Below are 19,549 nucleotides of genomic sequence, written 5' to 3' on the forward strand. Positions count from 1 at the left end.
TGCGGACCATGTCCCATGTGGTATCAGTCAATAGCAATAAGATCGATTTGAAGTGGCTCATATATGAAACGACACGAAATACTACCTCAGGCGAAAAATTCAATTAATTGATAGTCATAAGTTAGAAATTTCATCTCGAGTGACAATCCCTTTTTTGTGTTGAAACTAGTCTTAATCGTTCATTTGACACACTCACTTTATATAATTGAGTAATTTTATTTAGGAAGTAATACTACTAGTATATATTAACTTTGAATCTTCTATAACCTTTTTCCGATAAAATCTTCTATAACTTAAATTCTTTAATTCATCTATAACCTTAACCTTATAATAGAAAGATTGTTAAATATGAAGAAGTCAAAGAGGGTTGTATTGTTTCATCCACCAAATCCTAGACCTTTGTGACCTTCACGTACTCACCACCATTTCCTTCTCCTTCATTCTCTCCTTTATTATTATTAATTTTTTTCATTTTAGTTCTCACAATCTTCGGATCACCACATTACAATTTCCCCTTTTCTACACCTCAGCTTTCTTAAACAAACCTCCCAATTCTTTCTCCATATTTCTCTCTTTTTTTCTTGTTGTCTTTTTCTTCTTGCACTATTATCCCTTTTTCTTGGGATTCTTTTTTTGTTCATTTTCACTCATCCTAAACCATTTTTTTTATGACCCCATTTTCTTGTTTTTTCAAATAAAAGAAGAGATTCTTTTTTTGGAGTCTCTTATTCATGTGGCTTTTCTAGTTCTGTTCTTTTCTTGATATTATATTCTCATCATTTGAACAAGACTAGTAGTAGCCCATTTTTCATTTCTTGTCAAGAATTGTAATTAAAAGTAGCAATATGGATTCTGATAAGGAGGGTACTAAAGGGGGAACAAAAACTCCAATTGCTGATTCTGATTCTGAGATCGAACATGAGCCTGTTGGTGAGAAAAATGTAAGCAGGCAAATGAGTGAGAGTTCCCTTTACACTACTGAGGATGAGGAGGAAGATGAAACTAATAACAAGATTGAGTTGGGTCCACAATGTACTCTCAAAGAACAATTTGAAAAGGATAAGGTGTTTCTTTCTGCCTTTCTCCATTTTTCCCATCTAAATATTGCATCTTTTTTATGAGCCGAGGTTTTCCGGCTCTCTACCTTCTTAAGATAAGGTAGGGGTAACTATCTCCACCATAACCCACTAGTGAAATTACATTGTGTTTGTTGTTGTTATTGTAAAAATTGCATCTTTTGTGTTTCCTAATTTTTTTTTTGGATAAACACCTTATTGGGCCGCCCTCCAAATAATAGCCAGCAAATATATATGTTTTGTATATTAAGTATAAACATACATACAATATAACAAATATACATATAAAAGGGCAACCCGGTGCACTAAGCTCCCGCTATGCGCGGGGTCCGGGGAAGGGCCGGACCACAAGGGTGTATCGTACGCAGCCTTACCCTGCATTTCTGCAAGAGGGTGTTTCCACTTTCCACGGCTCGAACGCGTGACCTCCTGGTCACATGGCAGCAACTTTACCAGTTACGCCAAGGCTCCCCTTCAAAATATACATATAATACACACATTATATACATGATCAGTGTATATGTTTAATTTCGGCCAACGGGCCAAAAATGAAAAAAGTCTTTTTTTGGTTAATATGTGGTTATGTTTGTGCAATTTTTGGCATTTTAGGATGATGAGAGTTTGAGAAGGTGGAAGGAGCAGCTTCTTGGAAGTGTGGATATCAATTCTGTTGGAGGTAACCATTCTTTTATTTCAAGATTTGCTGCATCCTTTTGTGGAATTACATATAGCCTTTGTTGCGCGAACTCTCCAAAAATGCTGCTACTCTCGTGCCGAATCCCAAAATGCACTACTTTTGTAGGATGTGGTACGCAACTGACTGCATTTTTTGAAAGTCCGAGCAAATATAGCCCATAACAGAAAAGGGTAATCCACATATAGAAATTAAGGTTACATTTTTAATACTATATCTTGAACTAGCCTTTGAAATCTGAGAATCTCTTGCTTTTCTTGTTTATGCTGTGTATGGCTATCTCTCGTAATAACTGACAGCTTGATATAACATATTATATGATATGGTTTTTTCATATGCCCAGAAAACAGATTGAAGTTTAAGTTAGATTTATGTGATCCATGGAACGCTAGCTTCTAGTAATAGTCCTCTTTCTTTTCCCTGCATTTTATCGCACAATAAGCATGATGAAAAATATAATGATTGAGTTTCTCTTTCTTGATTGCATTTTGGAATATGTTTAGTATGAGGATGAAACGGATCTGAATAAAGCGAAACGAATGCACATGATTTGTATAACCGACCCAAAATGTTTTTGGTAATGGGGCATAGTTGATCAATTGATTGATTTGATCGCATTTTGGACTATCATATTAAACAGCAAATTGTGTTGACTTCATATTTTTCACATTCCTAATTTCTTCTTCCGGGATCTAAAGCTCCAGATTCAGATCCCGCTTGCAAAATGTCTGCTAGTTTATAGTTAAGCTTTAAAGTAACGCAGTGTCTTCATCTGTTTCGTTGGAATATTTGCATTTGGACTAATCAGCAGGTAAGTGTTTTGGTTAGTACCTTAAGAATATGTTATATTTGAATTGAGGACTTCCATTTAGTTGAAGGTCTATCAAAAACAGCCTCTCTGCTGTCCCAGGATAGGGGTAAGGTTGCATACATCCTGTCCTTGCCCGACCCCACTTGTAGAAACCCACTGGGTATCTTCTTCTTGTTGTTAAATCGAGGACTTCCATATTGATAATATACAATGTTATACAATAAGACATATGACTACATTGATAGTTTCCAGAGCATATTGTCTGAGCTTTTCAGTCTGAAAATCACTTTGTAAACGATTCAACATTGCTCTCGTTAGTATACTCAATTTTCTTCAATGACACCTGAGAATATTTCTGCGGCATTTTCAGATAAATAAATTCTTGATGACCCTTCATGTAAGTTGCATTTCGACAGAAAATTCTGACATTTTTTTCCACTGCTTTAAAATTGTAGAATCCCTGGATCCAGACGTGAAGATCTTGAGCCTTGAAATTAAGTCTCCTGGTAGACCTGATATTGTTCTCCCTATCCCCGAGGACGGGAAACCCCACAGCCCATGGTTTACACTGAAAGAAGGGAGCAAATACAGCCTAAAATTCTCATTTCAAGTGAGCAATAATATAGTGACTGGGCTCAAATACACGAACACAGTTTGGAAAACTGGTATCAAAGGTACTATACTTTTGCTGTCTCTATCTCATGTTGAATGTTCTGCTAAAGACATCTACTTATCATCTTTTTGATCAAATGTCTTCCTTTTTGACAAACCTAATTTCAGTGGACAGCACGAAGCAAATGATTGGGGCCTTTAGTCCTCAGTTGGAGCCTTATACACACGAAATGCCGGAGGATACTACCCCTTCTGGCATGTTTGCAAGAGGATCTTACTCAGCAAGGACAAAGGTGATTTTCTTCGGCATTACATGCTCTCAACATACTCTTTATCTACTATTTGACTTGGTCCTCTTAATATATGCCAGATGTGTCGGAGCTAGGAATTTTACTACGGGGTGTTAAAATATAAAAAAGTAAACAGACGAAGAAAATATGGGGAGTCAACATAATATATATGTTCTTCTGTTATTGTTCATGACCTTAGTTACTAAACAATCAGGAAATCTATCACTTATTGAATTTGGTGAATATTATGTGCTTCAATACTACGGACTGACTGTGACTGCAGTTGTTTGCACGTGTTTCTCTAACTTTAGAGTTTCACTTCTATGCACTGGCAATATATATGAATTTTTACATATTATGTTACCTAAATGATAACTACACATAACCTTCCCTAAAAAGCGGGATTCGTAACCTGGAAAATAATGAAGGTACGTGCTCCAACAAGTTAAAATATCAGTGTATATAAGTTCAATCTCTAACTTTATCCCATATTGTTGTTTCCTCTTCATTTTTGTTCTATGCATATTAATTAAATTTTTTCCTCTTTTACTTGTTTCAGTTCCTTGATGATGATAACAAGTGCTATTTGGAGATCAACTACACATTTGAAATCAAGAAAGAATGGCAGGCAACATAAATAAAAGATGTTGCTTGAATTGTTTGTCAACCAAAACTATTCTTGTTTTCATTCTTCAACATTTTTGTCCGTCTTGTCCGATAGTTTTTGAGAAGAGGGAAAAAAAAGGAACATTCTGCTGCAATTGATTTATTCAATGATGTGGAGGATTTAACTTAGCAGTTAGGTTCTTACTTATTGAGAATCATTGAATAAAGTTGAGCTTTGTCTATGACTGATTAACAATGAGTTCTCTCTCTCCCTCTCTTTCTCTTTTCAAGTGGATATTTGTCTTTGTTTTTTTAATTTAGTGTCCAGAAACTGAGCTATCTTGAGAATCCAAGAAGGGGATTCAACTTCAGTCGGAAAGTTATACTGTGTTAAAAAAGGGGGGGCGGACCACAAGGGTCTATCGTACGCAGCCTTACCCTGCATTTCTGCAAGAGGCTGTTTTCACGGCTTGAACCCGTGACCTCCTGGTCACATATACTGTGTAAATCGGATAAAAATTTAATCTTTTTTCATATATTCAATGGTGAAGAGAGGTGAATTGTGATACGTTGGGTACTCTAGTATTTGACCAAAATAGCTAAAGTACGATATAATCGGAGCATTATCACATACAATTTCCTTAATAACAAATCTTCATTGCCTTCCCTCCAAATATGTCTCGATTTCACATCTCCAAACTCCAATCCCTTCTCGTAAGCTTTCTGATACCATTGAAATGTGGATCCTCAGGCCCAGTCATTGTGCAACTTCTGTGTAGAAACCAGAGAGTCCGTCTCAACTTGAATGATTCTACACCGTCCATCTCCACAGAAGCTAGTAGTTTGGCTAAAAACAAATAATCAGAAGAAAACAACGGGGCAGAATGCACATCAGGAACTTGCAAAGCCAAAATAACAGAAAAGAAATATGTTCACCCTCGGCAATACACACTTGATAATACTCTGACCACAAATCAAAATTTCTCGGGACCTCTTACTTTTTTCCTATCACATGGGAGTTCGAATTAATTCATGTATATCTACTTCTATCCATGTGGGGAGGAAAAAAATGTCTGTATCAGCTATAAAATTTATTTCACCTTATATTGTCAATTAAGGTGAAATCTTGAATGTTCAAAAGTATCATATAACAGTGCCAGTGTTTCCTGCAATGGATATATTTGAAGGAGCCAGCAGTCAAAATGGTTACTCCTTCCGTTCCAGTTTATGTGAACCTATTTACTTTTTGGTCCGTTCGAAAAAGAATGACCCCTTACTAAAGTTGGAAACAATTTAGCTTAAATTTCCAATTTCATCCTTAATGAGAAGCTTTTATAACCACACAACTATTGACCCTTTTTTGACTTGTTTAGGATCACAAATTCCAAAAATCCTTATTTTTTTTTAAAATTCGTGCCCAGTCAAACAGATTCACGTAAATTGAAACGGAGTGAGTATTTAATTCTGTCTGGGATTGCCTTTCACTTCAGTCCATCACCAGGATTCTTGTGGATTTATGATGAATCCTCACAATTTTACTTTTTCTTTCTTCTGATATTTTTCTTTAGAACTTTCTAAAAGATGGATGTTTTTCTGAATGATCAAAGCAACTTCCAGCTATAATTGAAGAAATGAACAGACAGAAGGTGAGTATACCTTTTTTTTATTTCTTTTTTTAGTAATTTTGGTTTATGTCTCAATCAAAATGCTGATTTAACTACATGTAACCATTCTTTTATCATTGGTAGGTTAAGAAACATCATCTTGTAGAAATGCAGGGATCCCGCGCATAGCGGTAGTTTAGTGCACCGGGCTACCCTTTTAGGTTAATATGTCATTTGAAAAACATCAAACATTTCAAAACTATATGGAAGAAAGCTACGATTTAAGATCCTTTACTCTAAAGTGACTAAAGAGTCATTAATGGAAGAATCATAGTCAGAGTAAGAAGCTAAATAGAACAAATTTGGAACAAATACAATACTTGTTTTGTGGATAATTCTGCTGTCTAAAAAGAAAAAGGAAAGAACTTGAACAGAAGTCCAAATTGGAAAAACAATGCTTAACCACAATGGAATAAAGGAAATGGATAAGAAACAGCTGCAAGAAGGAATAGAAGTCTGAGGATCGGTCCATCATTTGAAGCCTCTACAGGTTGATGTTCTGACCGAAGAAGATCATACAGGTTAAAATATATGACAAAAAAATATACTGAGATGGAACTTAATTTACGAAAAAAGTTAATAAATTTGTATATACTTACAGATTTTCCCAGATAAGGACCTAAGATGATCCCATTTCATACACTAACTCACTAGTCGAAGCACGTTACCTCAAGCTTGTCTTCTCCCATAGTTTCAGCAACACATTCCTTAATCTCATGAGCTGACTCTACAAGTTGAGGGTTTCCCCACAGTGAGATAGACTTTAATGAAGCAATATCCGCAAAACTATCTGGGATCTCCATAAGTTCATCACATCTTTTTATGTGTAATTCCTCGAGCACGGGAAATGATTCCTCTCCAACCTTCCATTCAGAAAAAGATACCCAGTCCAATATTAGCAATTTGAGATTCTCAAAGGTGTCTTCTTTTTCCATGTTCCATTCTTTCCCCTGGATGATTGCTTCTTCTAGAGTCAGCTTTTGAAGGTTGGATAGTCTCCCAATTCTTGACAGTAAATCGGATGTCAGATTAAACCTCGTCAACACCAGTTCTTTCAAGCTGGAAGGGAAATGAAAATCCCACTGATTTTGACGAAAAGAAGCGCAATCAAAATATGCCCAAACTTCTTCAAGTTCTTTAAGGATATCCAATCTTGGTAATGAAATCTGCTCTGCTGAACAAGGCCATGGTTCGTCGATGGTGAACATAAGGCTTCGGAGATTGGGAAACCTTTTGAAAATATCCTCTGTGTTTCCAGAAGAGGAAAGCTTGAGCCCATATAATATTCTCAAATTCTCTAACTTTGAGTGCTCTTTTAACACTGTTGGTTCGTCAATATCCGAATCAAAGAGAGAACAATTATCGATGCTCATATGACGTAGCTTTGCAAGACTCCAGATACTAGGTGATAGTACCATGTTTGTTCCCTGGTTATCCACCACCAGAGTTTCTAGATTCAAGAGGTTTGAAAATGAAGGAGGGAGAGCTTTTGCCTTCATCTGAATCTTTAAGCACCTCAAATGAACAAGCATGCATATATCATTCAGCAAAGAATATGTCAATCTTATTTTGTGCAGCTCCAACCTTTTAAGAAGTCTCAAGTGTCTTAGGTGACAGTTGTATGAAAGATGATTGAGCTTCCCATCAGAAACCTTCAAAGAGAGGAGGTGTTTAACATAAGGATTTTTCTTTTCTGGATTGAACAGGACTAAGTTTTCATTCCAAGGAAGGAGATATCGGTCATAACGAATCGTCATTCCACGTGGCATCAGATCTGAAGAAGAATTAGACGGAGCACTTGAACTTATGAAGTCAAACAACTTTTCTTTTCTTGCTTTTTCCAAACAAAAATCATGCACAAGATCATGAATTCGGCAACTCGATGCCCTACCTCTCTCATTGAAAACGATCACCAAGCTACTGGAAATTAACTCATCCACATAAATCTCCATTACTTCTTCCACACTCTTCATCTCAGTCTGTTCCACAAGCCCTTCTGCACTCCATAAATCCTTCAATTGAGAGATTTCAATAGATTCGTCCTTTGGACAGCTTGCAAGGTAAAGTAAGCACGGCTTCAAGTGATCTGATAAATGATCATAACTTAATTGTATAACCTTCTTCACTTCATTCTTAATGGATTTCAAATTATTTAGAACTTCAAGCCAAAAAGCCTTTATCTTTTCCTTCCTTGCAATGACTCCACCGATCAGATCAAGTACCAAAGGAAGCCCTTCACACTTTTGGGCTATTTCTTCACCAACACCCAGTAGTTCTTTCGGGCAACTTTTTTCTCCAAATACCTTTCTCTCTAATAACTCCCAACTTTCCCCTTGCGTGAGAAATCGAAGATAAAGAGGATCACTATGGCGTTTATCTTTCACAGCGATTTCCTGTATTCGACTAGTTAAAATAATTCTACTTCCTTTTTGAAATTCAGGAAAAGGTCTTGTTAGCTCATCCCATGTTGCAATATCCCACAAGTCATCCAAGACAACAAGGTACCTCTTTCCACACAGTTGTTTCCGTAGCTTATCAGCAACGTCATCATCTATGCCATCCTCATTGAATCTTTCTTTCAAACCAATAACTTGATTATAAATTTTCTGCAACAGCTTTTTCTCATTACGTTCTTGGTCGACTGTGCACCAAGCGCGAACATCAAAATGATCAACAACAAACTTTTCATTATAGACTTTGTAAGCCAAAGTAGTTTTTCCAAGCCCTGGCATACCAACTATGGAAATGACATCTATCTCAGTTGGTCCCTTGGTGAGCTTACTAATTATCTCTTTGGTCTCCTTCTCAAAACCTACAATTATTTGACTGGTTGCTGATGACTTGCTAATTTCAATTGGCTTTTTGGGAGAGTTGACAACAACGAGGCCCCTATTCTTGGGGATCTTCTGTTGTACCTCTTCTTTGATAAGCTTGATCTTTTCTATGATTCTGGGAAGTAAGAAGATAAGTTGCAAAAGACCATGATCTCTAACAAGAATTGAATTAATGGAATGTTCTGCCTCATATGCCGCATCTAGAACACAATTCCAGAGATCTCTATTCAATTTTTGCTCAACTTTCCCAAAGAAAGATCTTATGAATTCTAGGTCTTCTTTCACCATTTGAACTTCTTCTTTTATTAAAGCAGCAGAATAAGCATCTGACTTGAGCAAATCATTTAAGTTTCTAAGGAGAAGAGTCATGAAGATTGGTCCATCACTCTTGGGGAAGCAGAGTTGAGACGAGTCTTTGGGGGCTTTCAGGAAAACATGCTTGAGATCTTCCTTCAGTAGTTCAATACTTTCCAACAAGTCTAGACTGCCACAATTTGTTTCATTCATATTCTCTTCATTTCTTGAGTTCTCTTCTAAGTTGCAAACAAGAATGGATACCTCCCTTGTAAGTGCTCCAACACGTGCCAAGAGATCGAACAATTTGTCATGATAAATAAAGTCCTTGGGCATATCTGTTAGAATAATCAATAGGAACTCTATTATGACATGAATGCTTCGAGCTGAAGTGCTAGCATTAAGAACAGTTACCATATGGACTTGTAGATGAATCAGATATTCTCTAAGAATGGCTGGAGAGGATTCTTGGAGCTGCTTAATGAAGCGACCAACTTCTGCCGACTTTGAAGCTTCCAAATTTGTAGAACATATGTGCATAACCTCCAGTTCAACAGGGATAATTTTCATAAGTAAATGAGCTAGCTTGAAATTGACTTGAGGGACATCAAGGTGATAAGAAAAAAGGACAAAACAGAAATGTCCTACTCTCTCAGCCATACGTTGAAACTGAGGTAAGACATATTCAACTATTTCATGCTTAACGCAACCATTTACTTTCAACCCATGGAAATCTCTTATATTGACACATACATTCTGAATTACCTTGTACTGAGTCATTAATGGGAAGATCAACTCAGCACAACACTTGGGTAGATCATGGAGACTCACGAGGAGCTCGTCCAAAATTTCCACCAACTGATCCTCAGTCATGGTGTCAGTTGATTTAGAATAATGATGTTGGGAATTAATATAACTTTTGATAGTTTCCAGGAGGCGAGGAACAATATGATCCTTTAATTTAACCAGCATGTCATCTCGACTCTGATGAAAAAGTGACTCAACTAGATCATCAACCTGTAGTGCTTTGCTAGACATTCTGTCATTAAAACCATCCAAGCTGAAATAAGAAAGCTGAAGAAATGTCGACATAATTGTCAGCTTCAATTTCAGTTTTTCAATTTGATCCATGTGAAGGGCTATTTGATCTTCTTCATTCTTTAACCTCTCAATGAAATCCAGAAGATTGGAAATGTCCTTGCGAAGTACATAAGATGCGACCTGCCAAAAGACCAAATGTAATATCAAATTTTCAGAGCCGCATATATATCTGACAAATTTTACTCTGTAGTCTAGACAGGCAACTAACATGGTTGTAGAGGGCTTGCTTCAAAATATGGTTTACTTTGTATATGACCTTAGCGTTTGACTAGGTGGTTCAACAGCTAGCCAAAAAAGAAGAAGAGTATATCCATTTTATATTTGTGAAACTTTTGTATGATCGAGTTTCTATTTATCTTTTCATGCAATAATCTGGTTAGTTACTCCGTGAATTTTTTTTTTTTGGATAAATTATTTTACAAGGTATACACTAAAAAGGGATGGATGATTTAGTAAATAATTTCTTAAACCATTTTTTGGGAGAAGAGACGGATAGAGGTAACTGTCAAACATATAAAAAACAAAAGTACCTCTTGCAACGATAAAGTTGTCTCCATGTGACAATAGATACGGGTTCGAGCCGTGGAAGCAACCACTAATGCTTGCATTAGGGTAGACTGTCTACATCATACCCTTGAGGCGCAGATCTTCGCCGGACCCTGCGTAAACACAGGATGCTTTGTGCATCGGGCTACCCTTTACCTCTTGCATAGTTTAATGAGAATCAAGAAGCTTTATGATGTTTATATAGGTTGTTTTTTGCTTTAGCTATAAACATGTGACCTTTTTAGCGTCAAATTTGTGGTTATTTGCAGAAATATTAGCCCTAATGTGGATGGGTAAGGCCATATATAAAAATTTCGTATGCAAGATAAACTAGTGAGATCTTAGTTTCTCAAGTATAGTAATCCTTCTAGGTTCATCAACTGAATGAGTTTCTTAGTTGGACATTTTTCCAGTCTAAACCTTTCATAGTGTTAAGTCCCATATTAATTGACGAAGTCAGCTGTGGCCTCCTCATTGTGGTCCGGGGTAATCCTCCCCTCATGAGCTAACTTTTAGAGTTGAGTTAGACCCAAGGTTCATTTCCTAACATGGTATCAGATCCAGACTCATCTATCCCTGTTGTTGTGTTGCACGCTTCAATTGTGCAGTCCTAGCGTGCGAGGGAGTGTTAAGTCCCACATTAGTATCCTGAATGGGTGTTAATCTCCTTATATGGTCTTGGCAATCTTCCCATCATGATCTAGCTTTTGGGGTTAAGTTAGACCCAATGTCCATTTCTTCACACTTAAAAATTAAAGCAAGAATTATATCCTGAAAGGAAGAGATCATTTATGTAGGAACAAAATTTCACTTTGATTAGGTTTTATAAATTATCAAGTTCAGAAAGGAACTCAGTATGCTATCTGAGGGATCCTGTGATATTGAACTTTTTTTATTTATTGTTAAAAGTAAGTATATAGATATCAGCAACAAGAGTGTGCTGGCAAGAAATTACAATAGGGGCTACATTATGAAATGTGTAATGAGCCATTAGTTATTACACAAAAGTTAAGAAACAACCTGTGACTTCTGAATCTTTGACTTGCGTCTGCTCACTTGGCTGGTTCTGGTTCTTGCACTTGTCTTAGTTTAAAATGTAAAGCCCCATATATTTCTATATTTAACTTGGGCTAATTACAACTCTGATGGAACTTTTGAAAATGATTCCTTAGTATTTAAGAATTTTCACAAAGTTGGTAAATTAATTGAGATATGGTGGGATGAACAAGTCATGGTTTGGAAATGTACTCAACACTTTGTAAAGTGTTAAATTTAATTTAAAGTTATGGGAAGAAGATAGGAATTTATATTTGGAGTAAACAATTGTTACTTGACTATCCGTTTTTGGATCCAACACAGTAGCCAAGTCTAATCGGAACACTTTATCATATGTTCAAGTGCTCAATTTGAACATGCCTTTGTTCGAGTCTAAATGAAATATACGAGCAAATTTAAGGGGATGTTGATGTATTCCTCCTTCTCTTGAGGAATATATGGATAATCGCCCAAGTTAATATTTAGTTTTAATAAAAAGTCAGTGTGGTGAACTAAGCTCATGCGCGGGTCCGAGTAAGGTCACGACCATAATGGTCTATTATAGAAATATATTTTTATAAAAGACTGTTTCCACGACTTAATTAGTGAATTAATGATGGCAACTTTACCATTTATCCAAAGCTCCCCTTCTTAATATTTAGTTTTAATACGTATAAATATTGTATGACGTACCGACGAGTTGTTTGCTTCCCCTTTCTCTGCTTCTCCTTCATTTTCTTTTCCTCTTTCCATGTATGCAACTCTCACTAGTCAAGCCAAAGTTCAAGTTTTCAAGTCTGATGTATAAAAAGTACAACAAACCTTTATTAGGAGAATTAGAAAAACAAGAACACAAGAGTCAAGAAACTGAAGGAAGAAGCATAAAGCATATAACAGGAAACAATTTACTGAAGATATGGCCAGAATTACCTTTTGACCACTTAAAGTTGAGCAAAACGGCCAAAGGTTGTTGCTATTAGAACCTCTTATTTGAGAAATAGGTGAAGACAGTAAGCGCTGGGATTCAGAAAGAAAGATCTGTGAGAGAGAAGTAGAAGTGGTTGGCTAAAGACAACTTGAAAGGCTACCAATTAGAAAGAAGAATCAAATAAAGATATATTGATAATTGCAAGATTAAAATAGTACAATTCATTGACTTCTCAAGTTCTTTTTTTTAATTAGACCGGAACTAAAATGTGGTTTTTTTGAACTCAAATAATCAAAATGTGTGAAAAAAAAACTTGGTGATCATTTTATATATAACGCCCTTTTAAAGGGCATTATACCTTAACGGCCGTTTGACTAGTTAAGTATAGCTCCCTTTTAAAAGGCGTTATATTTGAACGTCAAAAGAACGGTAAGGTATAGCGCCCTTTATCAAGACGCTATGCTAGCGTCTTACTAAATGGCGCTATACCTATATAAAAAGTCGTCCCTTTCCCTTTCCCCACAGAACAGAAAACGATCCCCCCTTAAAAAACAAAACCAGTGGCCCCCCATTGTTGACGAAAAAAGCTCGAGTGGAGCCCATTGGTCCCACAAAAAGTATAGATTCTCTGTCCCATGTCCTAGTTAAGGCGTTATCTCGGAGTGGGTTGCTCGTTTTAGCTCCAAATCACCAAATTTTCAACTTTTCAAAAACTTTAAATCGAGTTAATCTGACTTAGTTTTTGTTAAAACTCGTATAAAAATTATATATTAGTTATTTTTAATGTGCTCTATGTTATTTTGTGATTGTTTTACGATTTAACTAATTTGTTATTTTTTATCCGGACTATAGTATTAGTGTGCTAAAAAATTTAGTAAAATAGAGAAATTGTTATTAGTTGTTAAAAAAATATTAATTAGTTACTTTTTACTGTGGAATATATATTTTCGTGATTGTTTTGTGATTAAATTTATTTGTTATTTTTATCCGGTTTAGATTATTTATTTGCTAAAAGACTAGTAAAATAGATAAATTGTTACTTTAGTTCCCTGTAGTGATATCTTGTGGCCTAATGTAGTGCTCGTATTTGTAATATAATGCCCTTTTAGTGTAGTAAAATATAGTGCCCTTTAGCGTAGTATCCTTGTAGTTATTGAAATTAATCATTTAAGAATCTCTTATACCCAAAAATACGTCAAAAAAGCTGATAGTTCAAACACAAACTCTCTCCAATTCTAGAAGGATAACGTAAGAAAATAATATGAGAAAATAACAATATTTATCAAACTAAGTATTATTATATGAATATTTAATAATTAAATCCTGTATAGTTATAAAAATTAATTATTTAATTATATTATAGTAAAAAATAAGTGAGTAACAAACAAACATATAAAATAATAAAACTAACATATAAAATAATAAACTAACATATAAAATAACAGACCCGTTGAGTGATAAATCGGGGAAATTTTTTCATCATGAACATAAGAATTCAGGATACCTTGGTGCTACTGGGCCTCAAATATCGAGTCCTGAACCAAAATGTAAATATTTAATAATTAAATCATGTATAGTTATGAAAATTAATTATTTAATTTTATTATAGTCAAAAATAGGTGAGTAACAAACAAATATATAAATAATAAAACTAACATATTAAAGTAACATATAAAATTTAAAATTATAATATTGAAAATGTATCAACCTAATTAACAATATAGTAACAATATCGAATAAAACTTAATATTAAAGGTATTGCAATATATTTAAGCAATGAAAAAGAAAAATAATGCAATTAATATTGTTCAATTTATAGTAGTCGTCATGGAGGTTCCGCCTTTGCATCCCGGACCTGTCTCGCTAGAGCTACTGTTGCTACAGGCCGAGCATAGGTCTTCCTACATATGGAAGGGACAGTTATTGGCCCAGACGTTCCGCGCCAGGAGAGTAGACGATATGTGGGACTTTCTTAGGGCCCACCATCTCCATCCTTGTATAGTCAGACGCCTCCAGGATACGTGTTTTTATAGGATTGTTGAGATCAGCTGGCTGCAACTGGATTGCTCGTTGATCACGGCTCTGATAGAGCGGTGGCGACCGGAGACGCACACATTCCATTTGCCCATTGACGAGGCCACTATCACGCTTCAGGACGTGGAGGTCCTGTATGGGCTGCCGATTGATGGACACCTTGTTGCTTTGCCGCATGCCATCAGAGAATATACGGGTTTGCAGTACCTTGAGATGTTTCAGCGGCTCACCGGTTTCAAGCCAGCGGATGAGGCTGCATTGATTGGGGCTAGTCGTCTGCAGTTGACGCACGTCCGGCTGCATCTAGAGGCGATGCATGTTGACATCACGGATGATACACTGGAGCTTCATATTAACCGGTACACGAGGTTGCTGTTGATGCTTATGTTTGGAGGGATTTTGTTCCCGAACACTTCGGGAAACCTAGTCAGCTTGATATTTCTTCATCATCTTGAGCGGCTAGATGATTTACATGATTACAACTGGGGTGCTGCTGTTCTCGATTACTTGTACAGGCAGATGTGCCGGGCGATCATGGGCACCCAACGAGACGTTGTCGGATTTTTGCCGATGCTGCAGGTGAAAACATAGTCGAATACTCTCTTCATTATAACATACCTAGTAAAAATATACCTTAAATTTTACGTCCACATTGTATATTAGGTTTGGGCCTGGGAGCGGTTCCTGCAGTTGCAACCACCTCTACCACCCTTCGCTCCGGATGCACCACCTCCGTTTCTCTCTTTAGCTAGGAGGTATTCCCGGATTCCGCTCAAGCTTCCATTCAACAACAGTACCGGGGTTAAAGTGTTGCAATGCGGCCATGTTCCTGGGTAGAGATGCAAAGGACTTATCCAAGTTACGATAAATAATTTCAAACGCACGTTTGCGTCCGAGAAATGTCTTTCTTTTGGTAATGGTACACCCATATTCTTGGTGGACAAATGTTATACACTCTTTGATCTTGTACCTTATGGGCGCTTCAATGTGTGGAATCAAGACAAGAGAAATTAAGTCAACATTCAAGTTAAAATGATTCCCACTAAATGTGTCCATTTAAATTGTGGGTGCCAATGTATTTACCCACAACCCACATATTTGTTTTCTTCTTCCTCGCACGCATCATCCAATTACAACCCGTAAACCATCTACGACAGACTACCTTGTATACATCTGGAGATGACTCTGATACCGTGATCTCATGACACTCTTTTACATTGTACATTCGCACCGCCCTACTTAGGCGCACTTTATCTAGAAAAAGCATGCCCTTTGACAACACCGTTGCTCTAGAGGTGAGGCATGCTCCCTCATCAAATCAAGTTCAACATTCTCTTCCTCCTCATCATCACCCTCATCAGGGAAGGGTGTGTCATCTCCAGACTCATCGACATTGTTGTCATAATCACTATTCTCTTCCTGACTCTGCGCATCTGCCAGATCCCGATTAAATATGTCATCTTCGGGCAATTGAGTAAGGACAGGACCTTCAAGTTGCTCGTTTTCACTGCACAACCAACAAAATAATGAGTTACTCAAATTGATCCAAACTTTACATATAGATTTATCACTTCACTTACAAATCGTAATGTGTTGACATCCCATGATAGACATTATCCTATTGGTGATGACTCCCGGATGGACCACCATGATCCAACACACCAGAACTAGGCATATTCTAACTGGGCATTGGTTCATAACTTGTAAAATTCATATCTGGCCGGTACCCCCTGTGGAATATATGAGTGTTAATACAAATTCAATACATAAAAAATAAACATCGTAACACAAAGGAAAATTGAAGTTTACCGCTCGTCTTGTGGATTATGTAAACTAGGAGAGAAATTATTTCCTTGCTCCTCATTCGCCCGTGGAGATAAGTTTAGATAAGGCCAAACTCTTTCAGTCGGAACCTGTTCGGCTAAAACTACTCCAAAATAATAACCCGATGACTGAGGGATATCCCTACTTTGCGCAACCTCATTATTGTGAACGTCTTCAGCCTTAACGTACATTTCCAACATTTTTATCACAAGAAATTTCCGGTATTCATCCGGAGTCCTCAAAAAATCTCTCAGAGTTTCATCGTCTTCGATGTTAAACTCAGCATAACAAGCAACCCCTTGCGGAGTGACAAAATACGGATATCTTCCGGTTACTTTAATATTCACCGAACGTTTGTTCACACTCATTTTTTTACATAACAACGATACCAATGTATCGTACTCCATTGTAAGTGGTAACTTAACATGACACTGTGGAGATAAACTATAGCTTACTGAGTTATTCGCCACCATAACCTCACCCCCCCCCCCCCAATGTAATGAAACCCTAATTCTTCACTCTTCAGACATTATGACAAAATGCAAAATAATTTAACGAAGAAATATTTCAGAAGACTTGAGAATATTTATGAATGGATTTTTACAAAATCCTTAACCTCTTTAAATAAGGCAAAAACCAGTCCGGGGGTACAATTATTTGAGGTATATCGCCTTTTAAAATGGCGCTATGCCCAGTTGAATTATTCTTATGTCAGTTAAGCCCAGAAGAATTATTGGTGGACCCACATAATATATATAGTGCCTTTCAAAAAGGCTTCATATATATAGCGCATTTTAAAAGGACGCTATACTTAACTGGGCAAACGACCGTTAAGATATAGCGCCCTTTAAAAGGGCGTTATATATAAAATAGTCACCAGGTTTTTTTTCCACACATTATGATTCTTTGAGTCCAAAATAATCACATTTTGGTTTTGGACTCTTTTTTAATACCCATTATCATCTCCACTTAACTCGGGATTCGTGTGAGCTGTTAAAAGAAAATCCTTTTAGCTATTCATATCTTGTACTATTATAAGATAGATGTGTGGGCATACTAGGTTAGAAAGAATTAGGAATGAAGTTATTCGGGACAAGGTGAAAATGACCCATGTGGAGGAAAAAATGCGAAAAGCGATATTAAGATGGTTCGGGCATGTTAAAAGGAGAAACAGAGATGCCCCAGTCAGGAGGTGTGGGAGATTGGTCTTGGGGATAAGAGGAAGTGTAGAGGTAGGCCAAAGAAGTCTTGGGGAGAGGTGATCAGGTGGGACATGGCACAACTGGAGCTAACCGAGGACATGACTCTTGATAGGAGGGTGTGGAGGTTGAGATTTAGGGTACAAGGTTAGTAGGTAATCGAGCGTTTTCTTGTGTCTTACTTAGTTCAATAGTATTAGTGTTAGTTGGTATCCCTTTTATTCTTAGTTTGCTATTACCATATATTTTGCACTGTTGTTACTTGCCTTCCGAACGCCCTTAGTTTGTTATCATTTCATATCTTGTATTGTTATTACTGACTATTAGTGCTTCTTTCAAACTCTCTTTTTCTTTCTTGGGTTTGGTTTTCTAAATACCTTATATTGATATTACTTGCTATAGGTGCTTCTTCCATCTTTTCTTTATCCGAGCGTCTATCGGAAACAGACTCTCTACCCTTCCAGGAGGGGTAGGGCTGCGTACATCCTACCCTCCCCAGACCCCACTTGTGGGATTATACTGGGTTGTTGTTGTTGTTATTGTAATATACTGTGAGGAAACAGATAAGTAGGAAAAAATGATATCACTTGACATAATAATTGAAACAAACTTTATGGTTAAAAATTGTGATGAAATAGAATTGAATTTAGGACATTTTCTAACTTAAAACTCAACAAAATCATTAGACTAGGGTTATTTCTTGTCTAAAAGTATTAAAGTTATTATTCTAGTTCTTTTATAAATTTTGACACCGCTTACAAAAATTTCTGCGTACGCCCTAGGAAGGCAAAATTAAGTATGTAGGCAGCTTAATGTGTGAATGAGAGTCTTGGAGCAACGATAAAATTATCTATGTATAACCTATAGATCACGAGTTTAAGCCGTAGAAGCAGTCACTAATAGTAGCGGATCCAGAGTATTATACAAGTTGGTTCAAGGAAAAACTACGATAAAACAATAGTATGAAGGGCATTGAGAACAGCAAGTGGATTTATGTGTAACCTTTTTTCCTGTTCATAGCTCGACCTCAAAATAAGCCATTATGAAGTTCGCTCTTTAGTTATTGATTTTTTTTATAAAAAATATTTAAGAGAAACTCTTAATGTTTAATTAAAAGTGACCGGGCCAGATGAAATTCTGGTGGAATTTTGGTAGAGTGCGGGAAAGGCAGACTTGTTGTGGCTCACTGGGTTATTTAATATCATTTTTAGAACGAAGAAGATGCCTGAAGAGTGGAGGTGGAGCAAGATGGTTCCTGTATACAAGAACAAGGGTGATATTCAAAATTGTAATAACTATCGGGGTATCAAGTTGCTTAGCCATACTATGAAAGTCTGGGAGAGAGTGGTAGAGCTAAGGGTGAGGAGGCGTGTGTCTATTTTTGAAAAACAGTTTGGGTTTATGCCGGGTCGTTCGACAATAGAAGACATCCACCTTGTTAGGAGATTGATGGAGCAGTATAGGGAGAGAAATAAGGACTTGCATATGGTGTTCATCGACTTAGAAAAGGCGTACGATAAAGTTTCGAGGGAGATTTTATGGAGATGGTTAGAGGTTAGAGGTGTACCTGTTGCCTATGTTAGGTTGATTAAGGACATGTATGATGGAGTAAAGACCCGAGTGAGGATGGTGGGTCGAGACTCGGACCATTTTTCGGTTATGATGAGGTTGCATCGGGGGTCGGCACTCAGCCCTTTTTTGTTTGGTCTGACGATAGACGTACTGACGCGCCACATCCAAAGGGAGGTGTCGTGGTGCATGCTATTTGCAGATGATATTATATTGATTGACGAGACGTGAGACGGAGTGAACGCGCAATTGGAGGTATGGAGACAAACCCTAGAATCTAAAGGTTTCAAGTTGAGCAAGACCAAGACAGAATACTTGGAGTGTAAATTCAGTGGCGAGACTCGAGGAGGGGAAAGGGAGGTGAGGCTGGACTTACAGGTCATCCCTAAGAGAGGTAGTTTTAAGTACCTTGAGTCTATTATTTAGGGGGAT

The 19,549-nt window shown here is 36.9% G+C and overlaps 2 protein-coding genes across 4 annotated transcripts; one reads left to right on the forward strand and one right to left on the reverse strand.

The window, feature by feature from the left end:
- Positions 1-379: 379 nt before the first annotated feature.
- LOC104099342 (rho GDP-dissociation inhibitor 1-like) lies at positions 380-4,348 on the forward strand. Its single transcript, XM_009606300.4, has 5 exons — positions 380-1,064; positions 1,686-1,752; positions 3,037-3,255; positions 3,362-3,486; positions 4,043-4,348. The coding sequence occupies exons 1-5, from the start codon at positions 846-848 to the stop codon at positions 4,118-4,120; spliced, it is 708 nt and encodes a 235-aa protein (XP_009604595.1). The 5' UTR covers positions 380-845; the 3' UTR covers positions 4,121-4,348.
- A 249-nt stretch (positions 4,349-4,597) lies between these two features.
- LOC104099343 (putative late blight resistance protein homolog R1A-3) lies at positions 4,598-12,679 on the reverse strand. Of its 3 annotated transcripts, XM_070202030.1 has the most exons (4): positions 12,494-12,679; positions 12,257-12,360; positions 6,353-10,102; positions 4,598-6,252 (listed from the first exon to the last, which is right to left on the reverse strand). In XM_070202030.1, the coding sequence occupies exons 2-3, from the start codon at positions 12,314-12,316 to the stop codon at positions 6,404-6,406; spliced, it is 3,759 nt and encodes a 1,252-aa protein (XP_070058131.1). In that variant the 5' UTR covers positions 12,317-12,360; positions 12,494-12,679; the 3' UTR covers positions 4,598-6,252; positions 6,353-6,403. The 3 variants fall into 3 exon arrangements, with proteins under 3 accessions (XP_070058131.1, XP_070058130.1, XP_033512808.1); XM_070202029.1 differs by lacking the exons at positions 12,257-12,360; positions 12,494-12,679 and adding an exon at positions 10,513-12,211; XM_033656917.2 differs by lacking the exons at positions 12,257-12,360; positions 12,494-12,679 and adding an exon at positions 10,513-12,212 and having other exon boundaries at positions 4,598-10,102.
- Between the last annotated feature and the right edge of the window lie 6,870 nt (positions 12,680-19,549).

The sequence above is a fragment of the Nicotiana tomentosiformis genome, chromosome 5, assembly GCF_000390325.3.
Source record: "Nicotiana tomentosiformis chromosome 5, ASM39032v3, whole genome shotgun sequence".
Lineage (NCBI taxonomy): Eukaryota > Viridiplantae > Streptophyta > Magnoliopsida > Solanales > Solanaceae > Nicotiana > Nicotiana tomentosiformis.

Coding starts and splice junctions, on each gene's coding strand:
- LOC104099342 (XM_009606300.4), top strand. CDS start 846: ATGGATTCTGATAAGGAGGGTACTAAAGGGGGAACAAAAACTCCAATT. Junction 3,256..3,361: donor TTGGAAAACTGGTATCAAAG/GTACTATACTTT, acceptor ACCTAATTTCAG/TGGACAGCACGAAGCAAATG. Junction 3,487..4,042: donor CTTACTCAGCAAGGACAAAG/GTGATTTTCTTC, acceptor TACTTGTTTCAG/TTCCTTGATGATGATAACAA.
- LOC104099343 (XM_033656917.2), bottom strand. CDS start 10,590: ATGCAAGCATTAGTGGTTGCTTCCACGGCTCGAACCCGTATCTATTGT. Junction 10,103..10,512: donor CAACTTTATCGTTGCAAGAG/GTACTTTTGTTT, acceptor GTCTTTTGGCAG/GTCGCATCTTATGTACTTCG.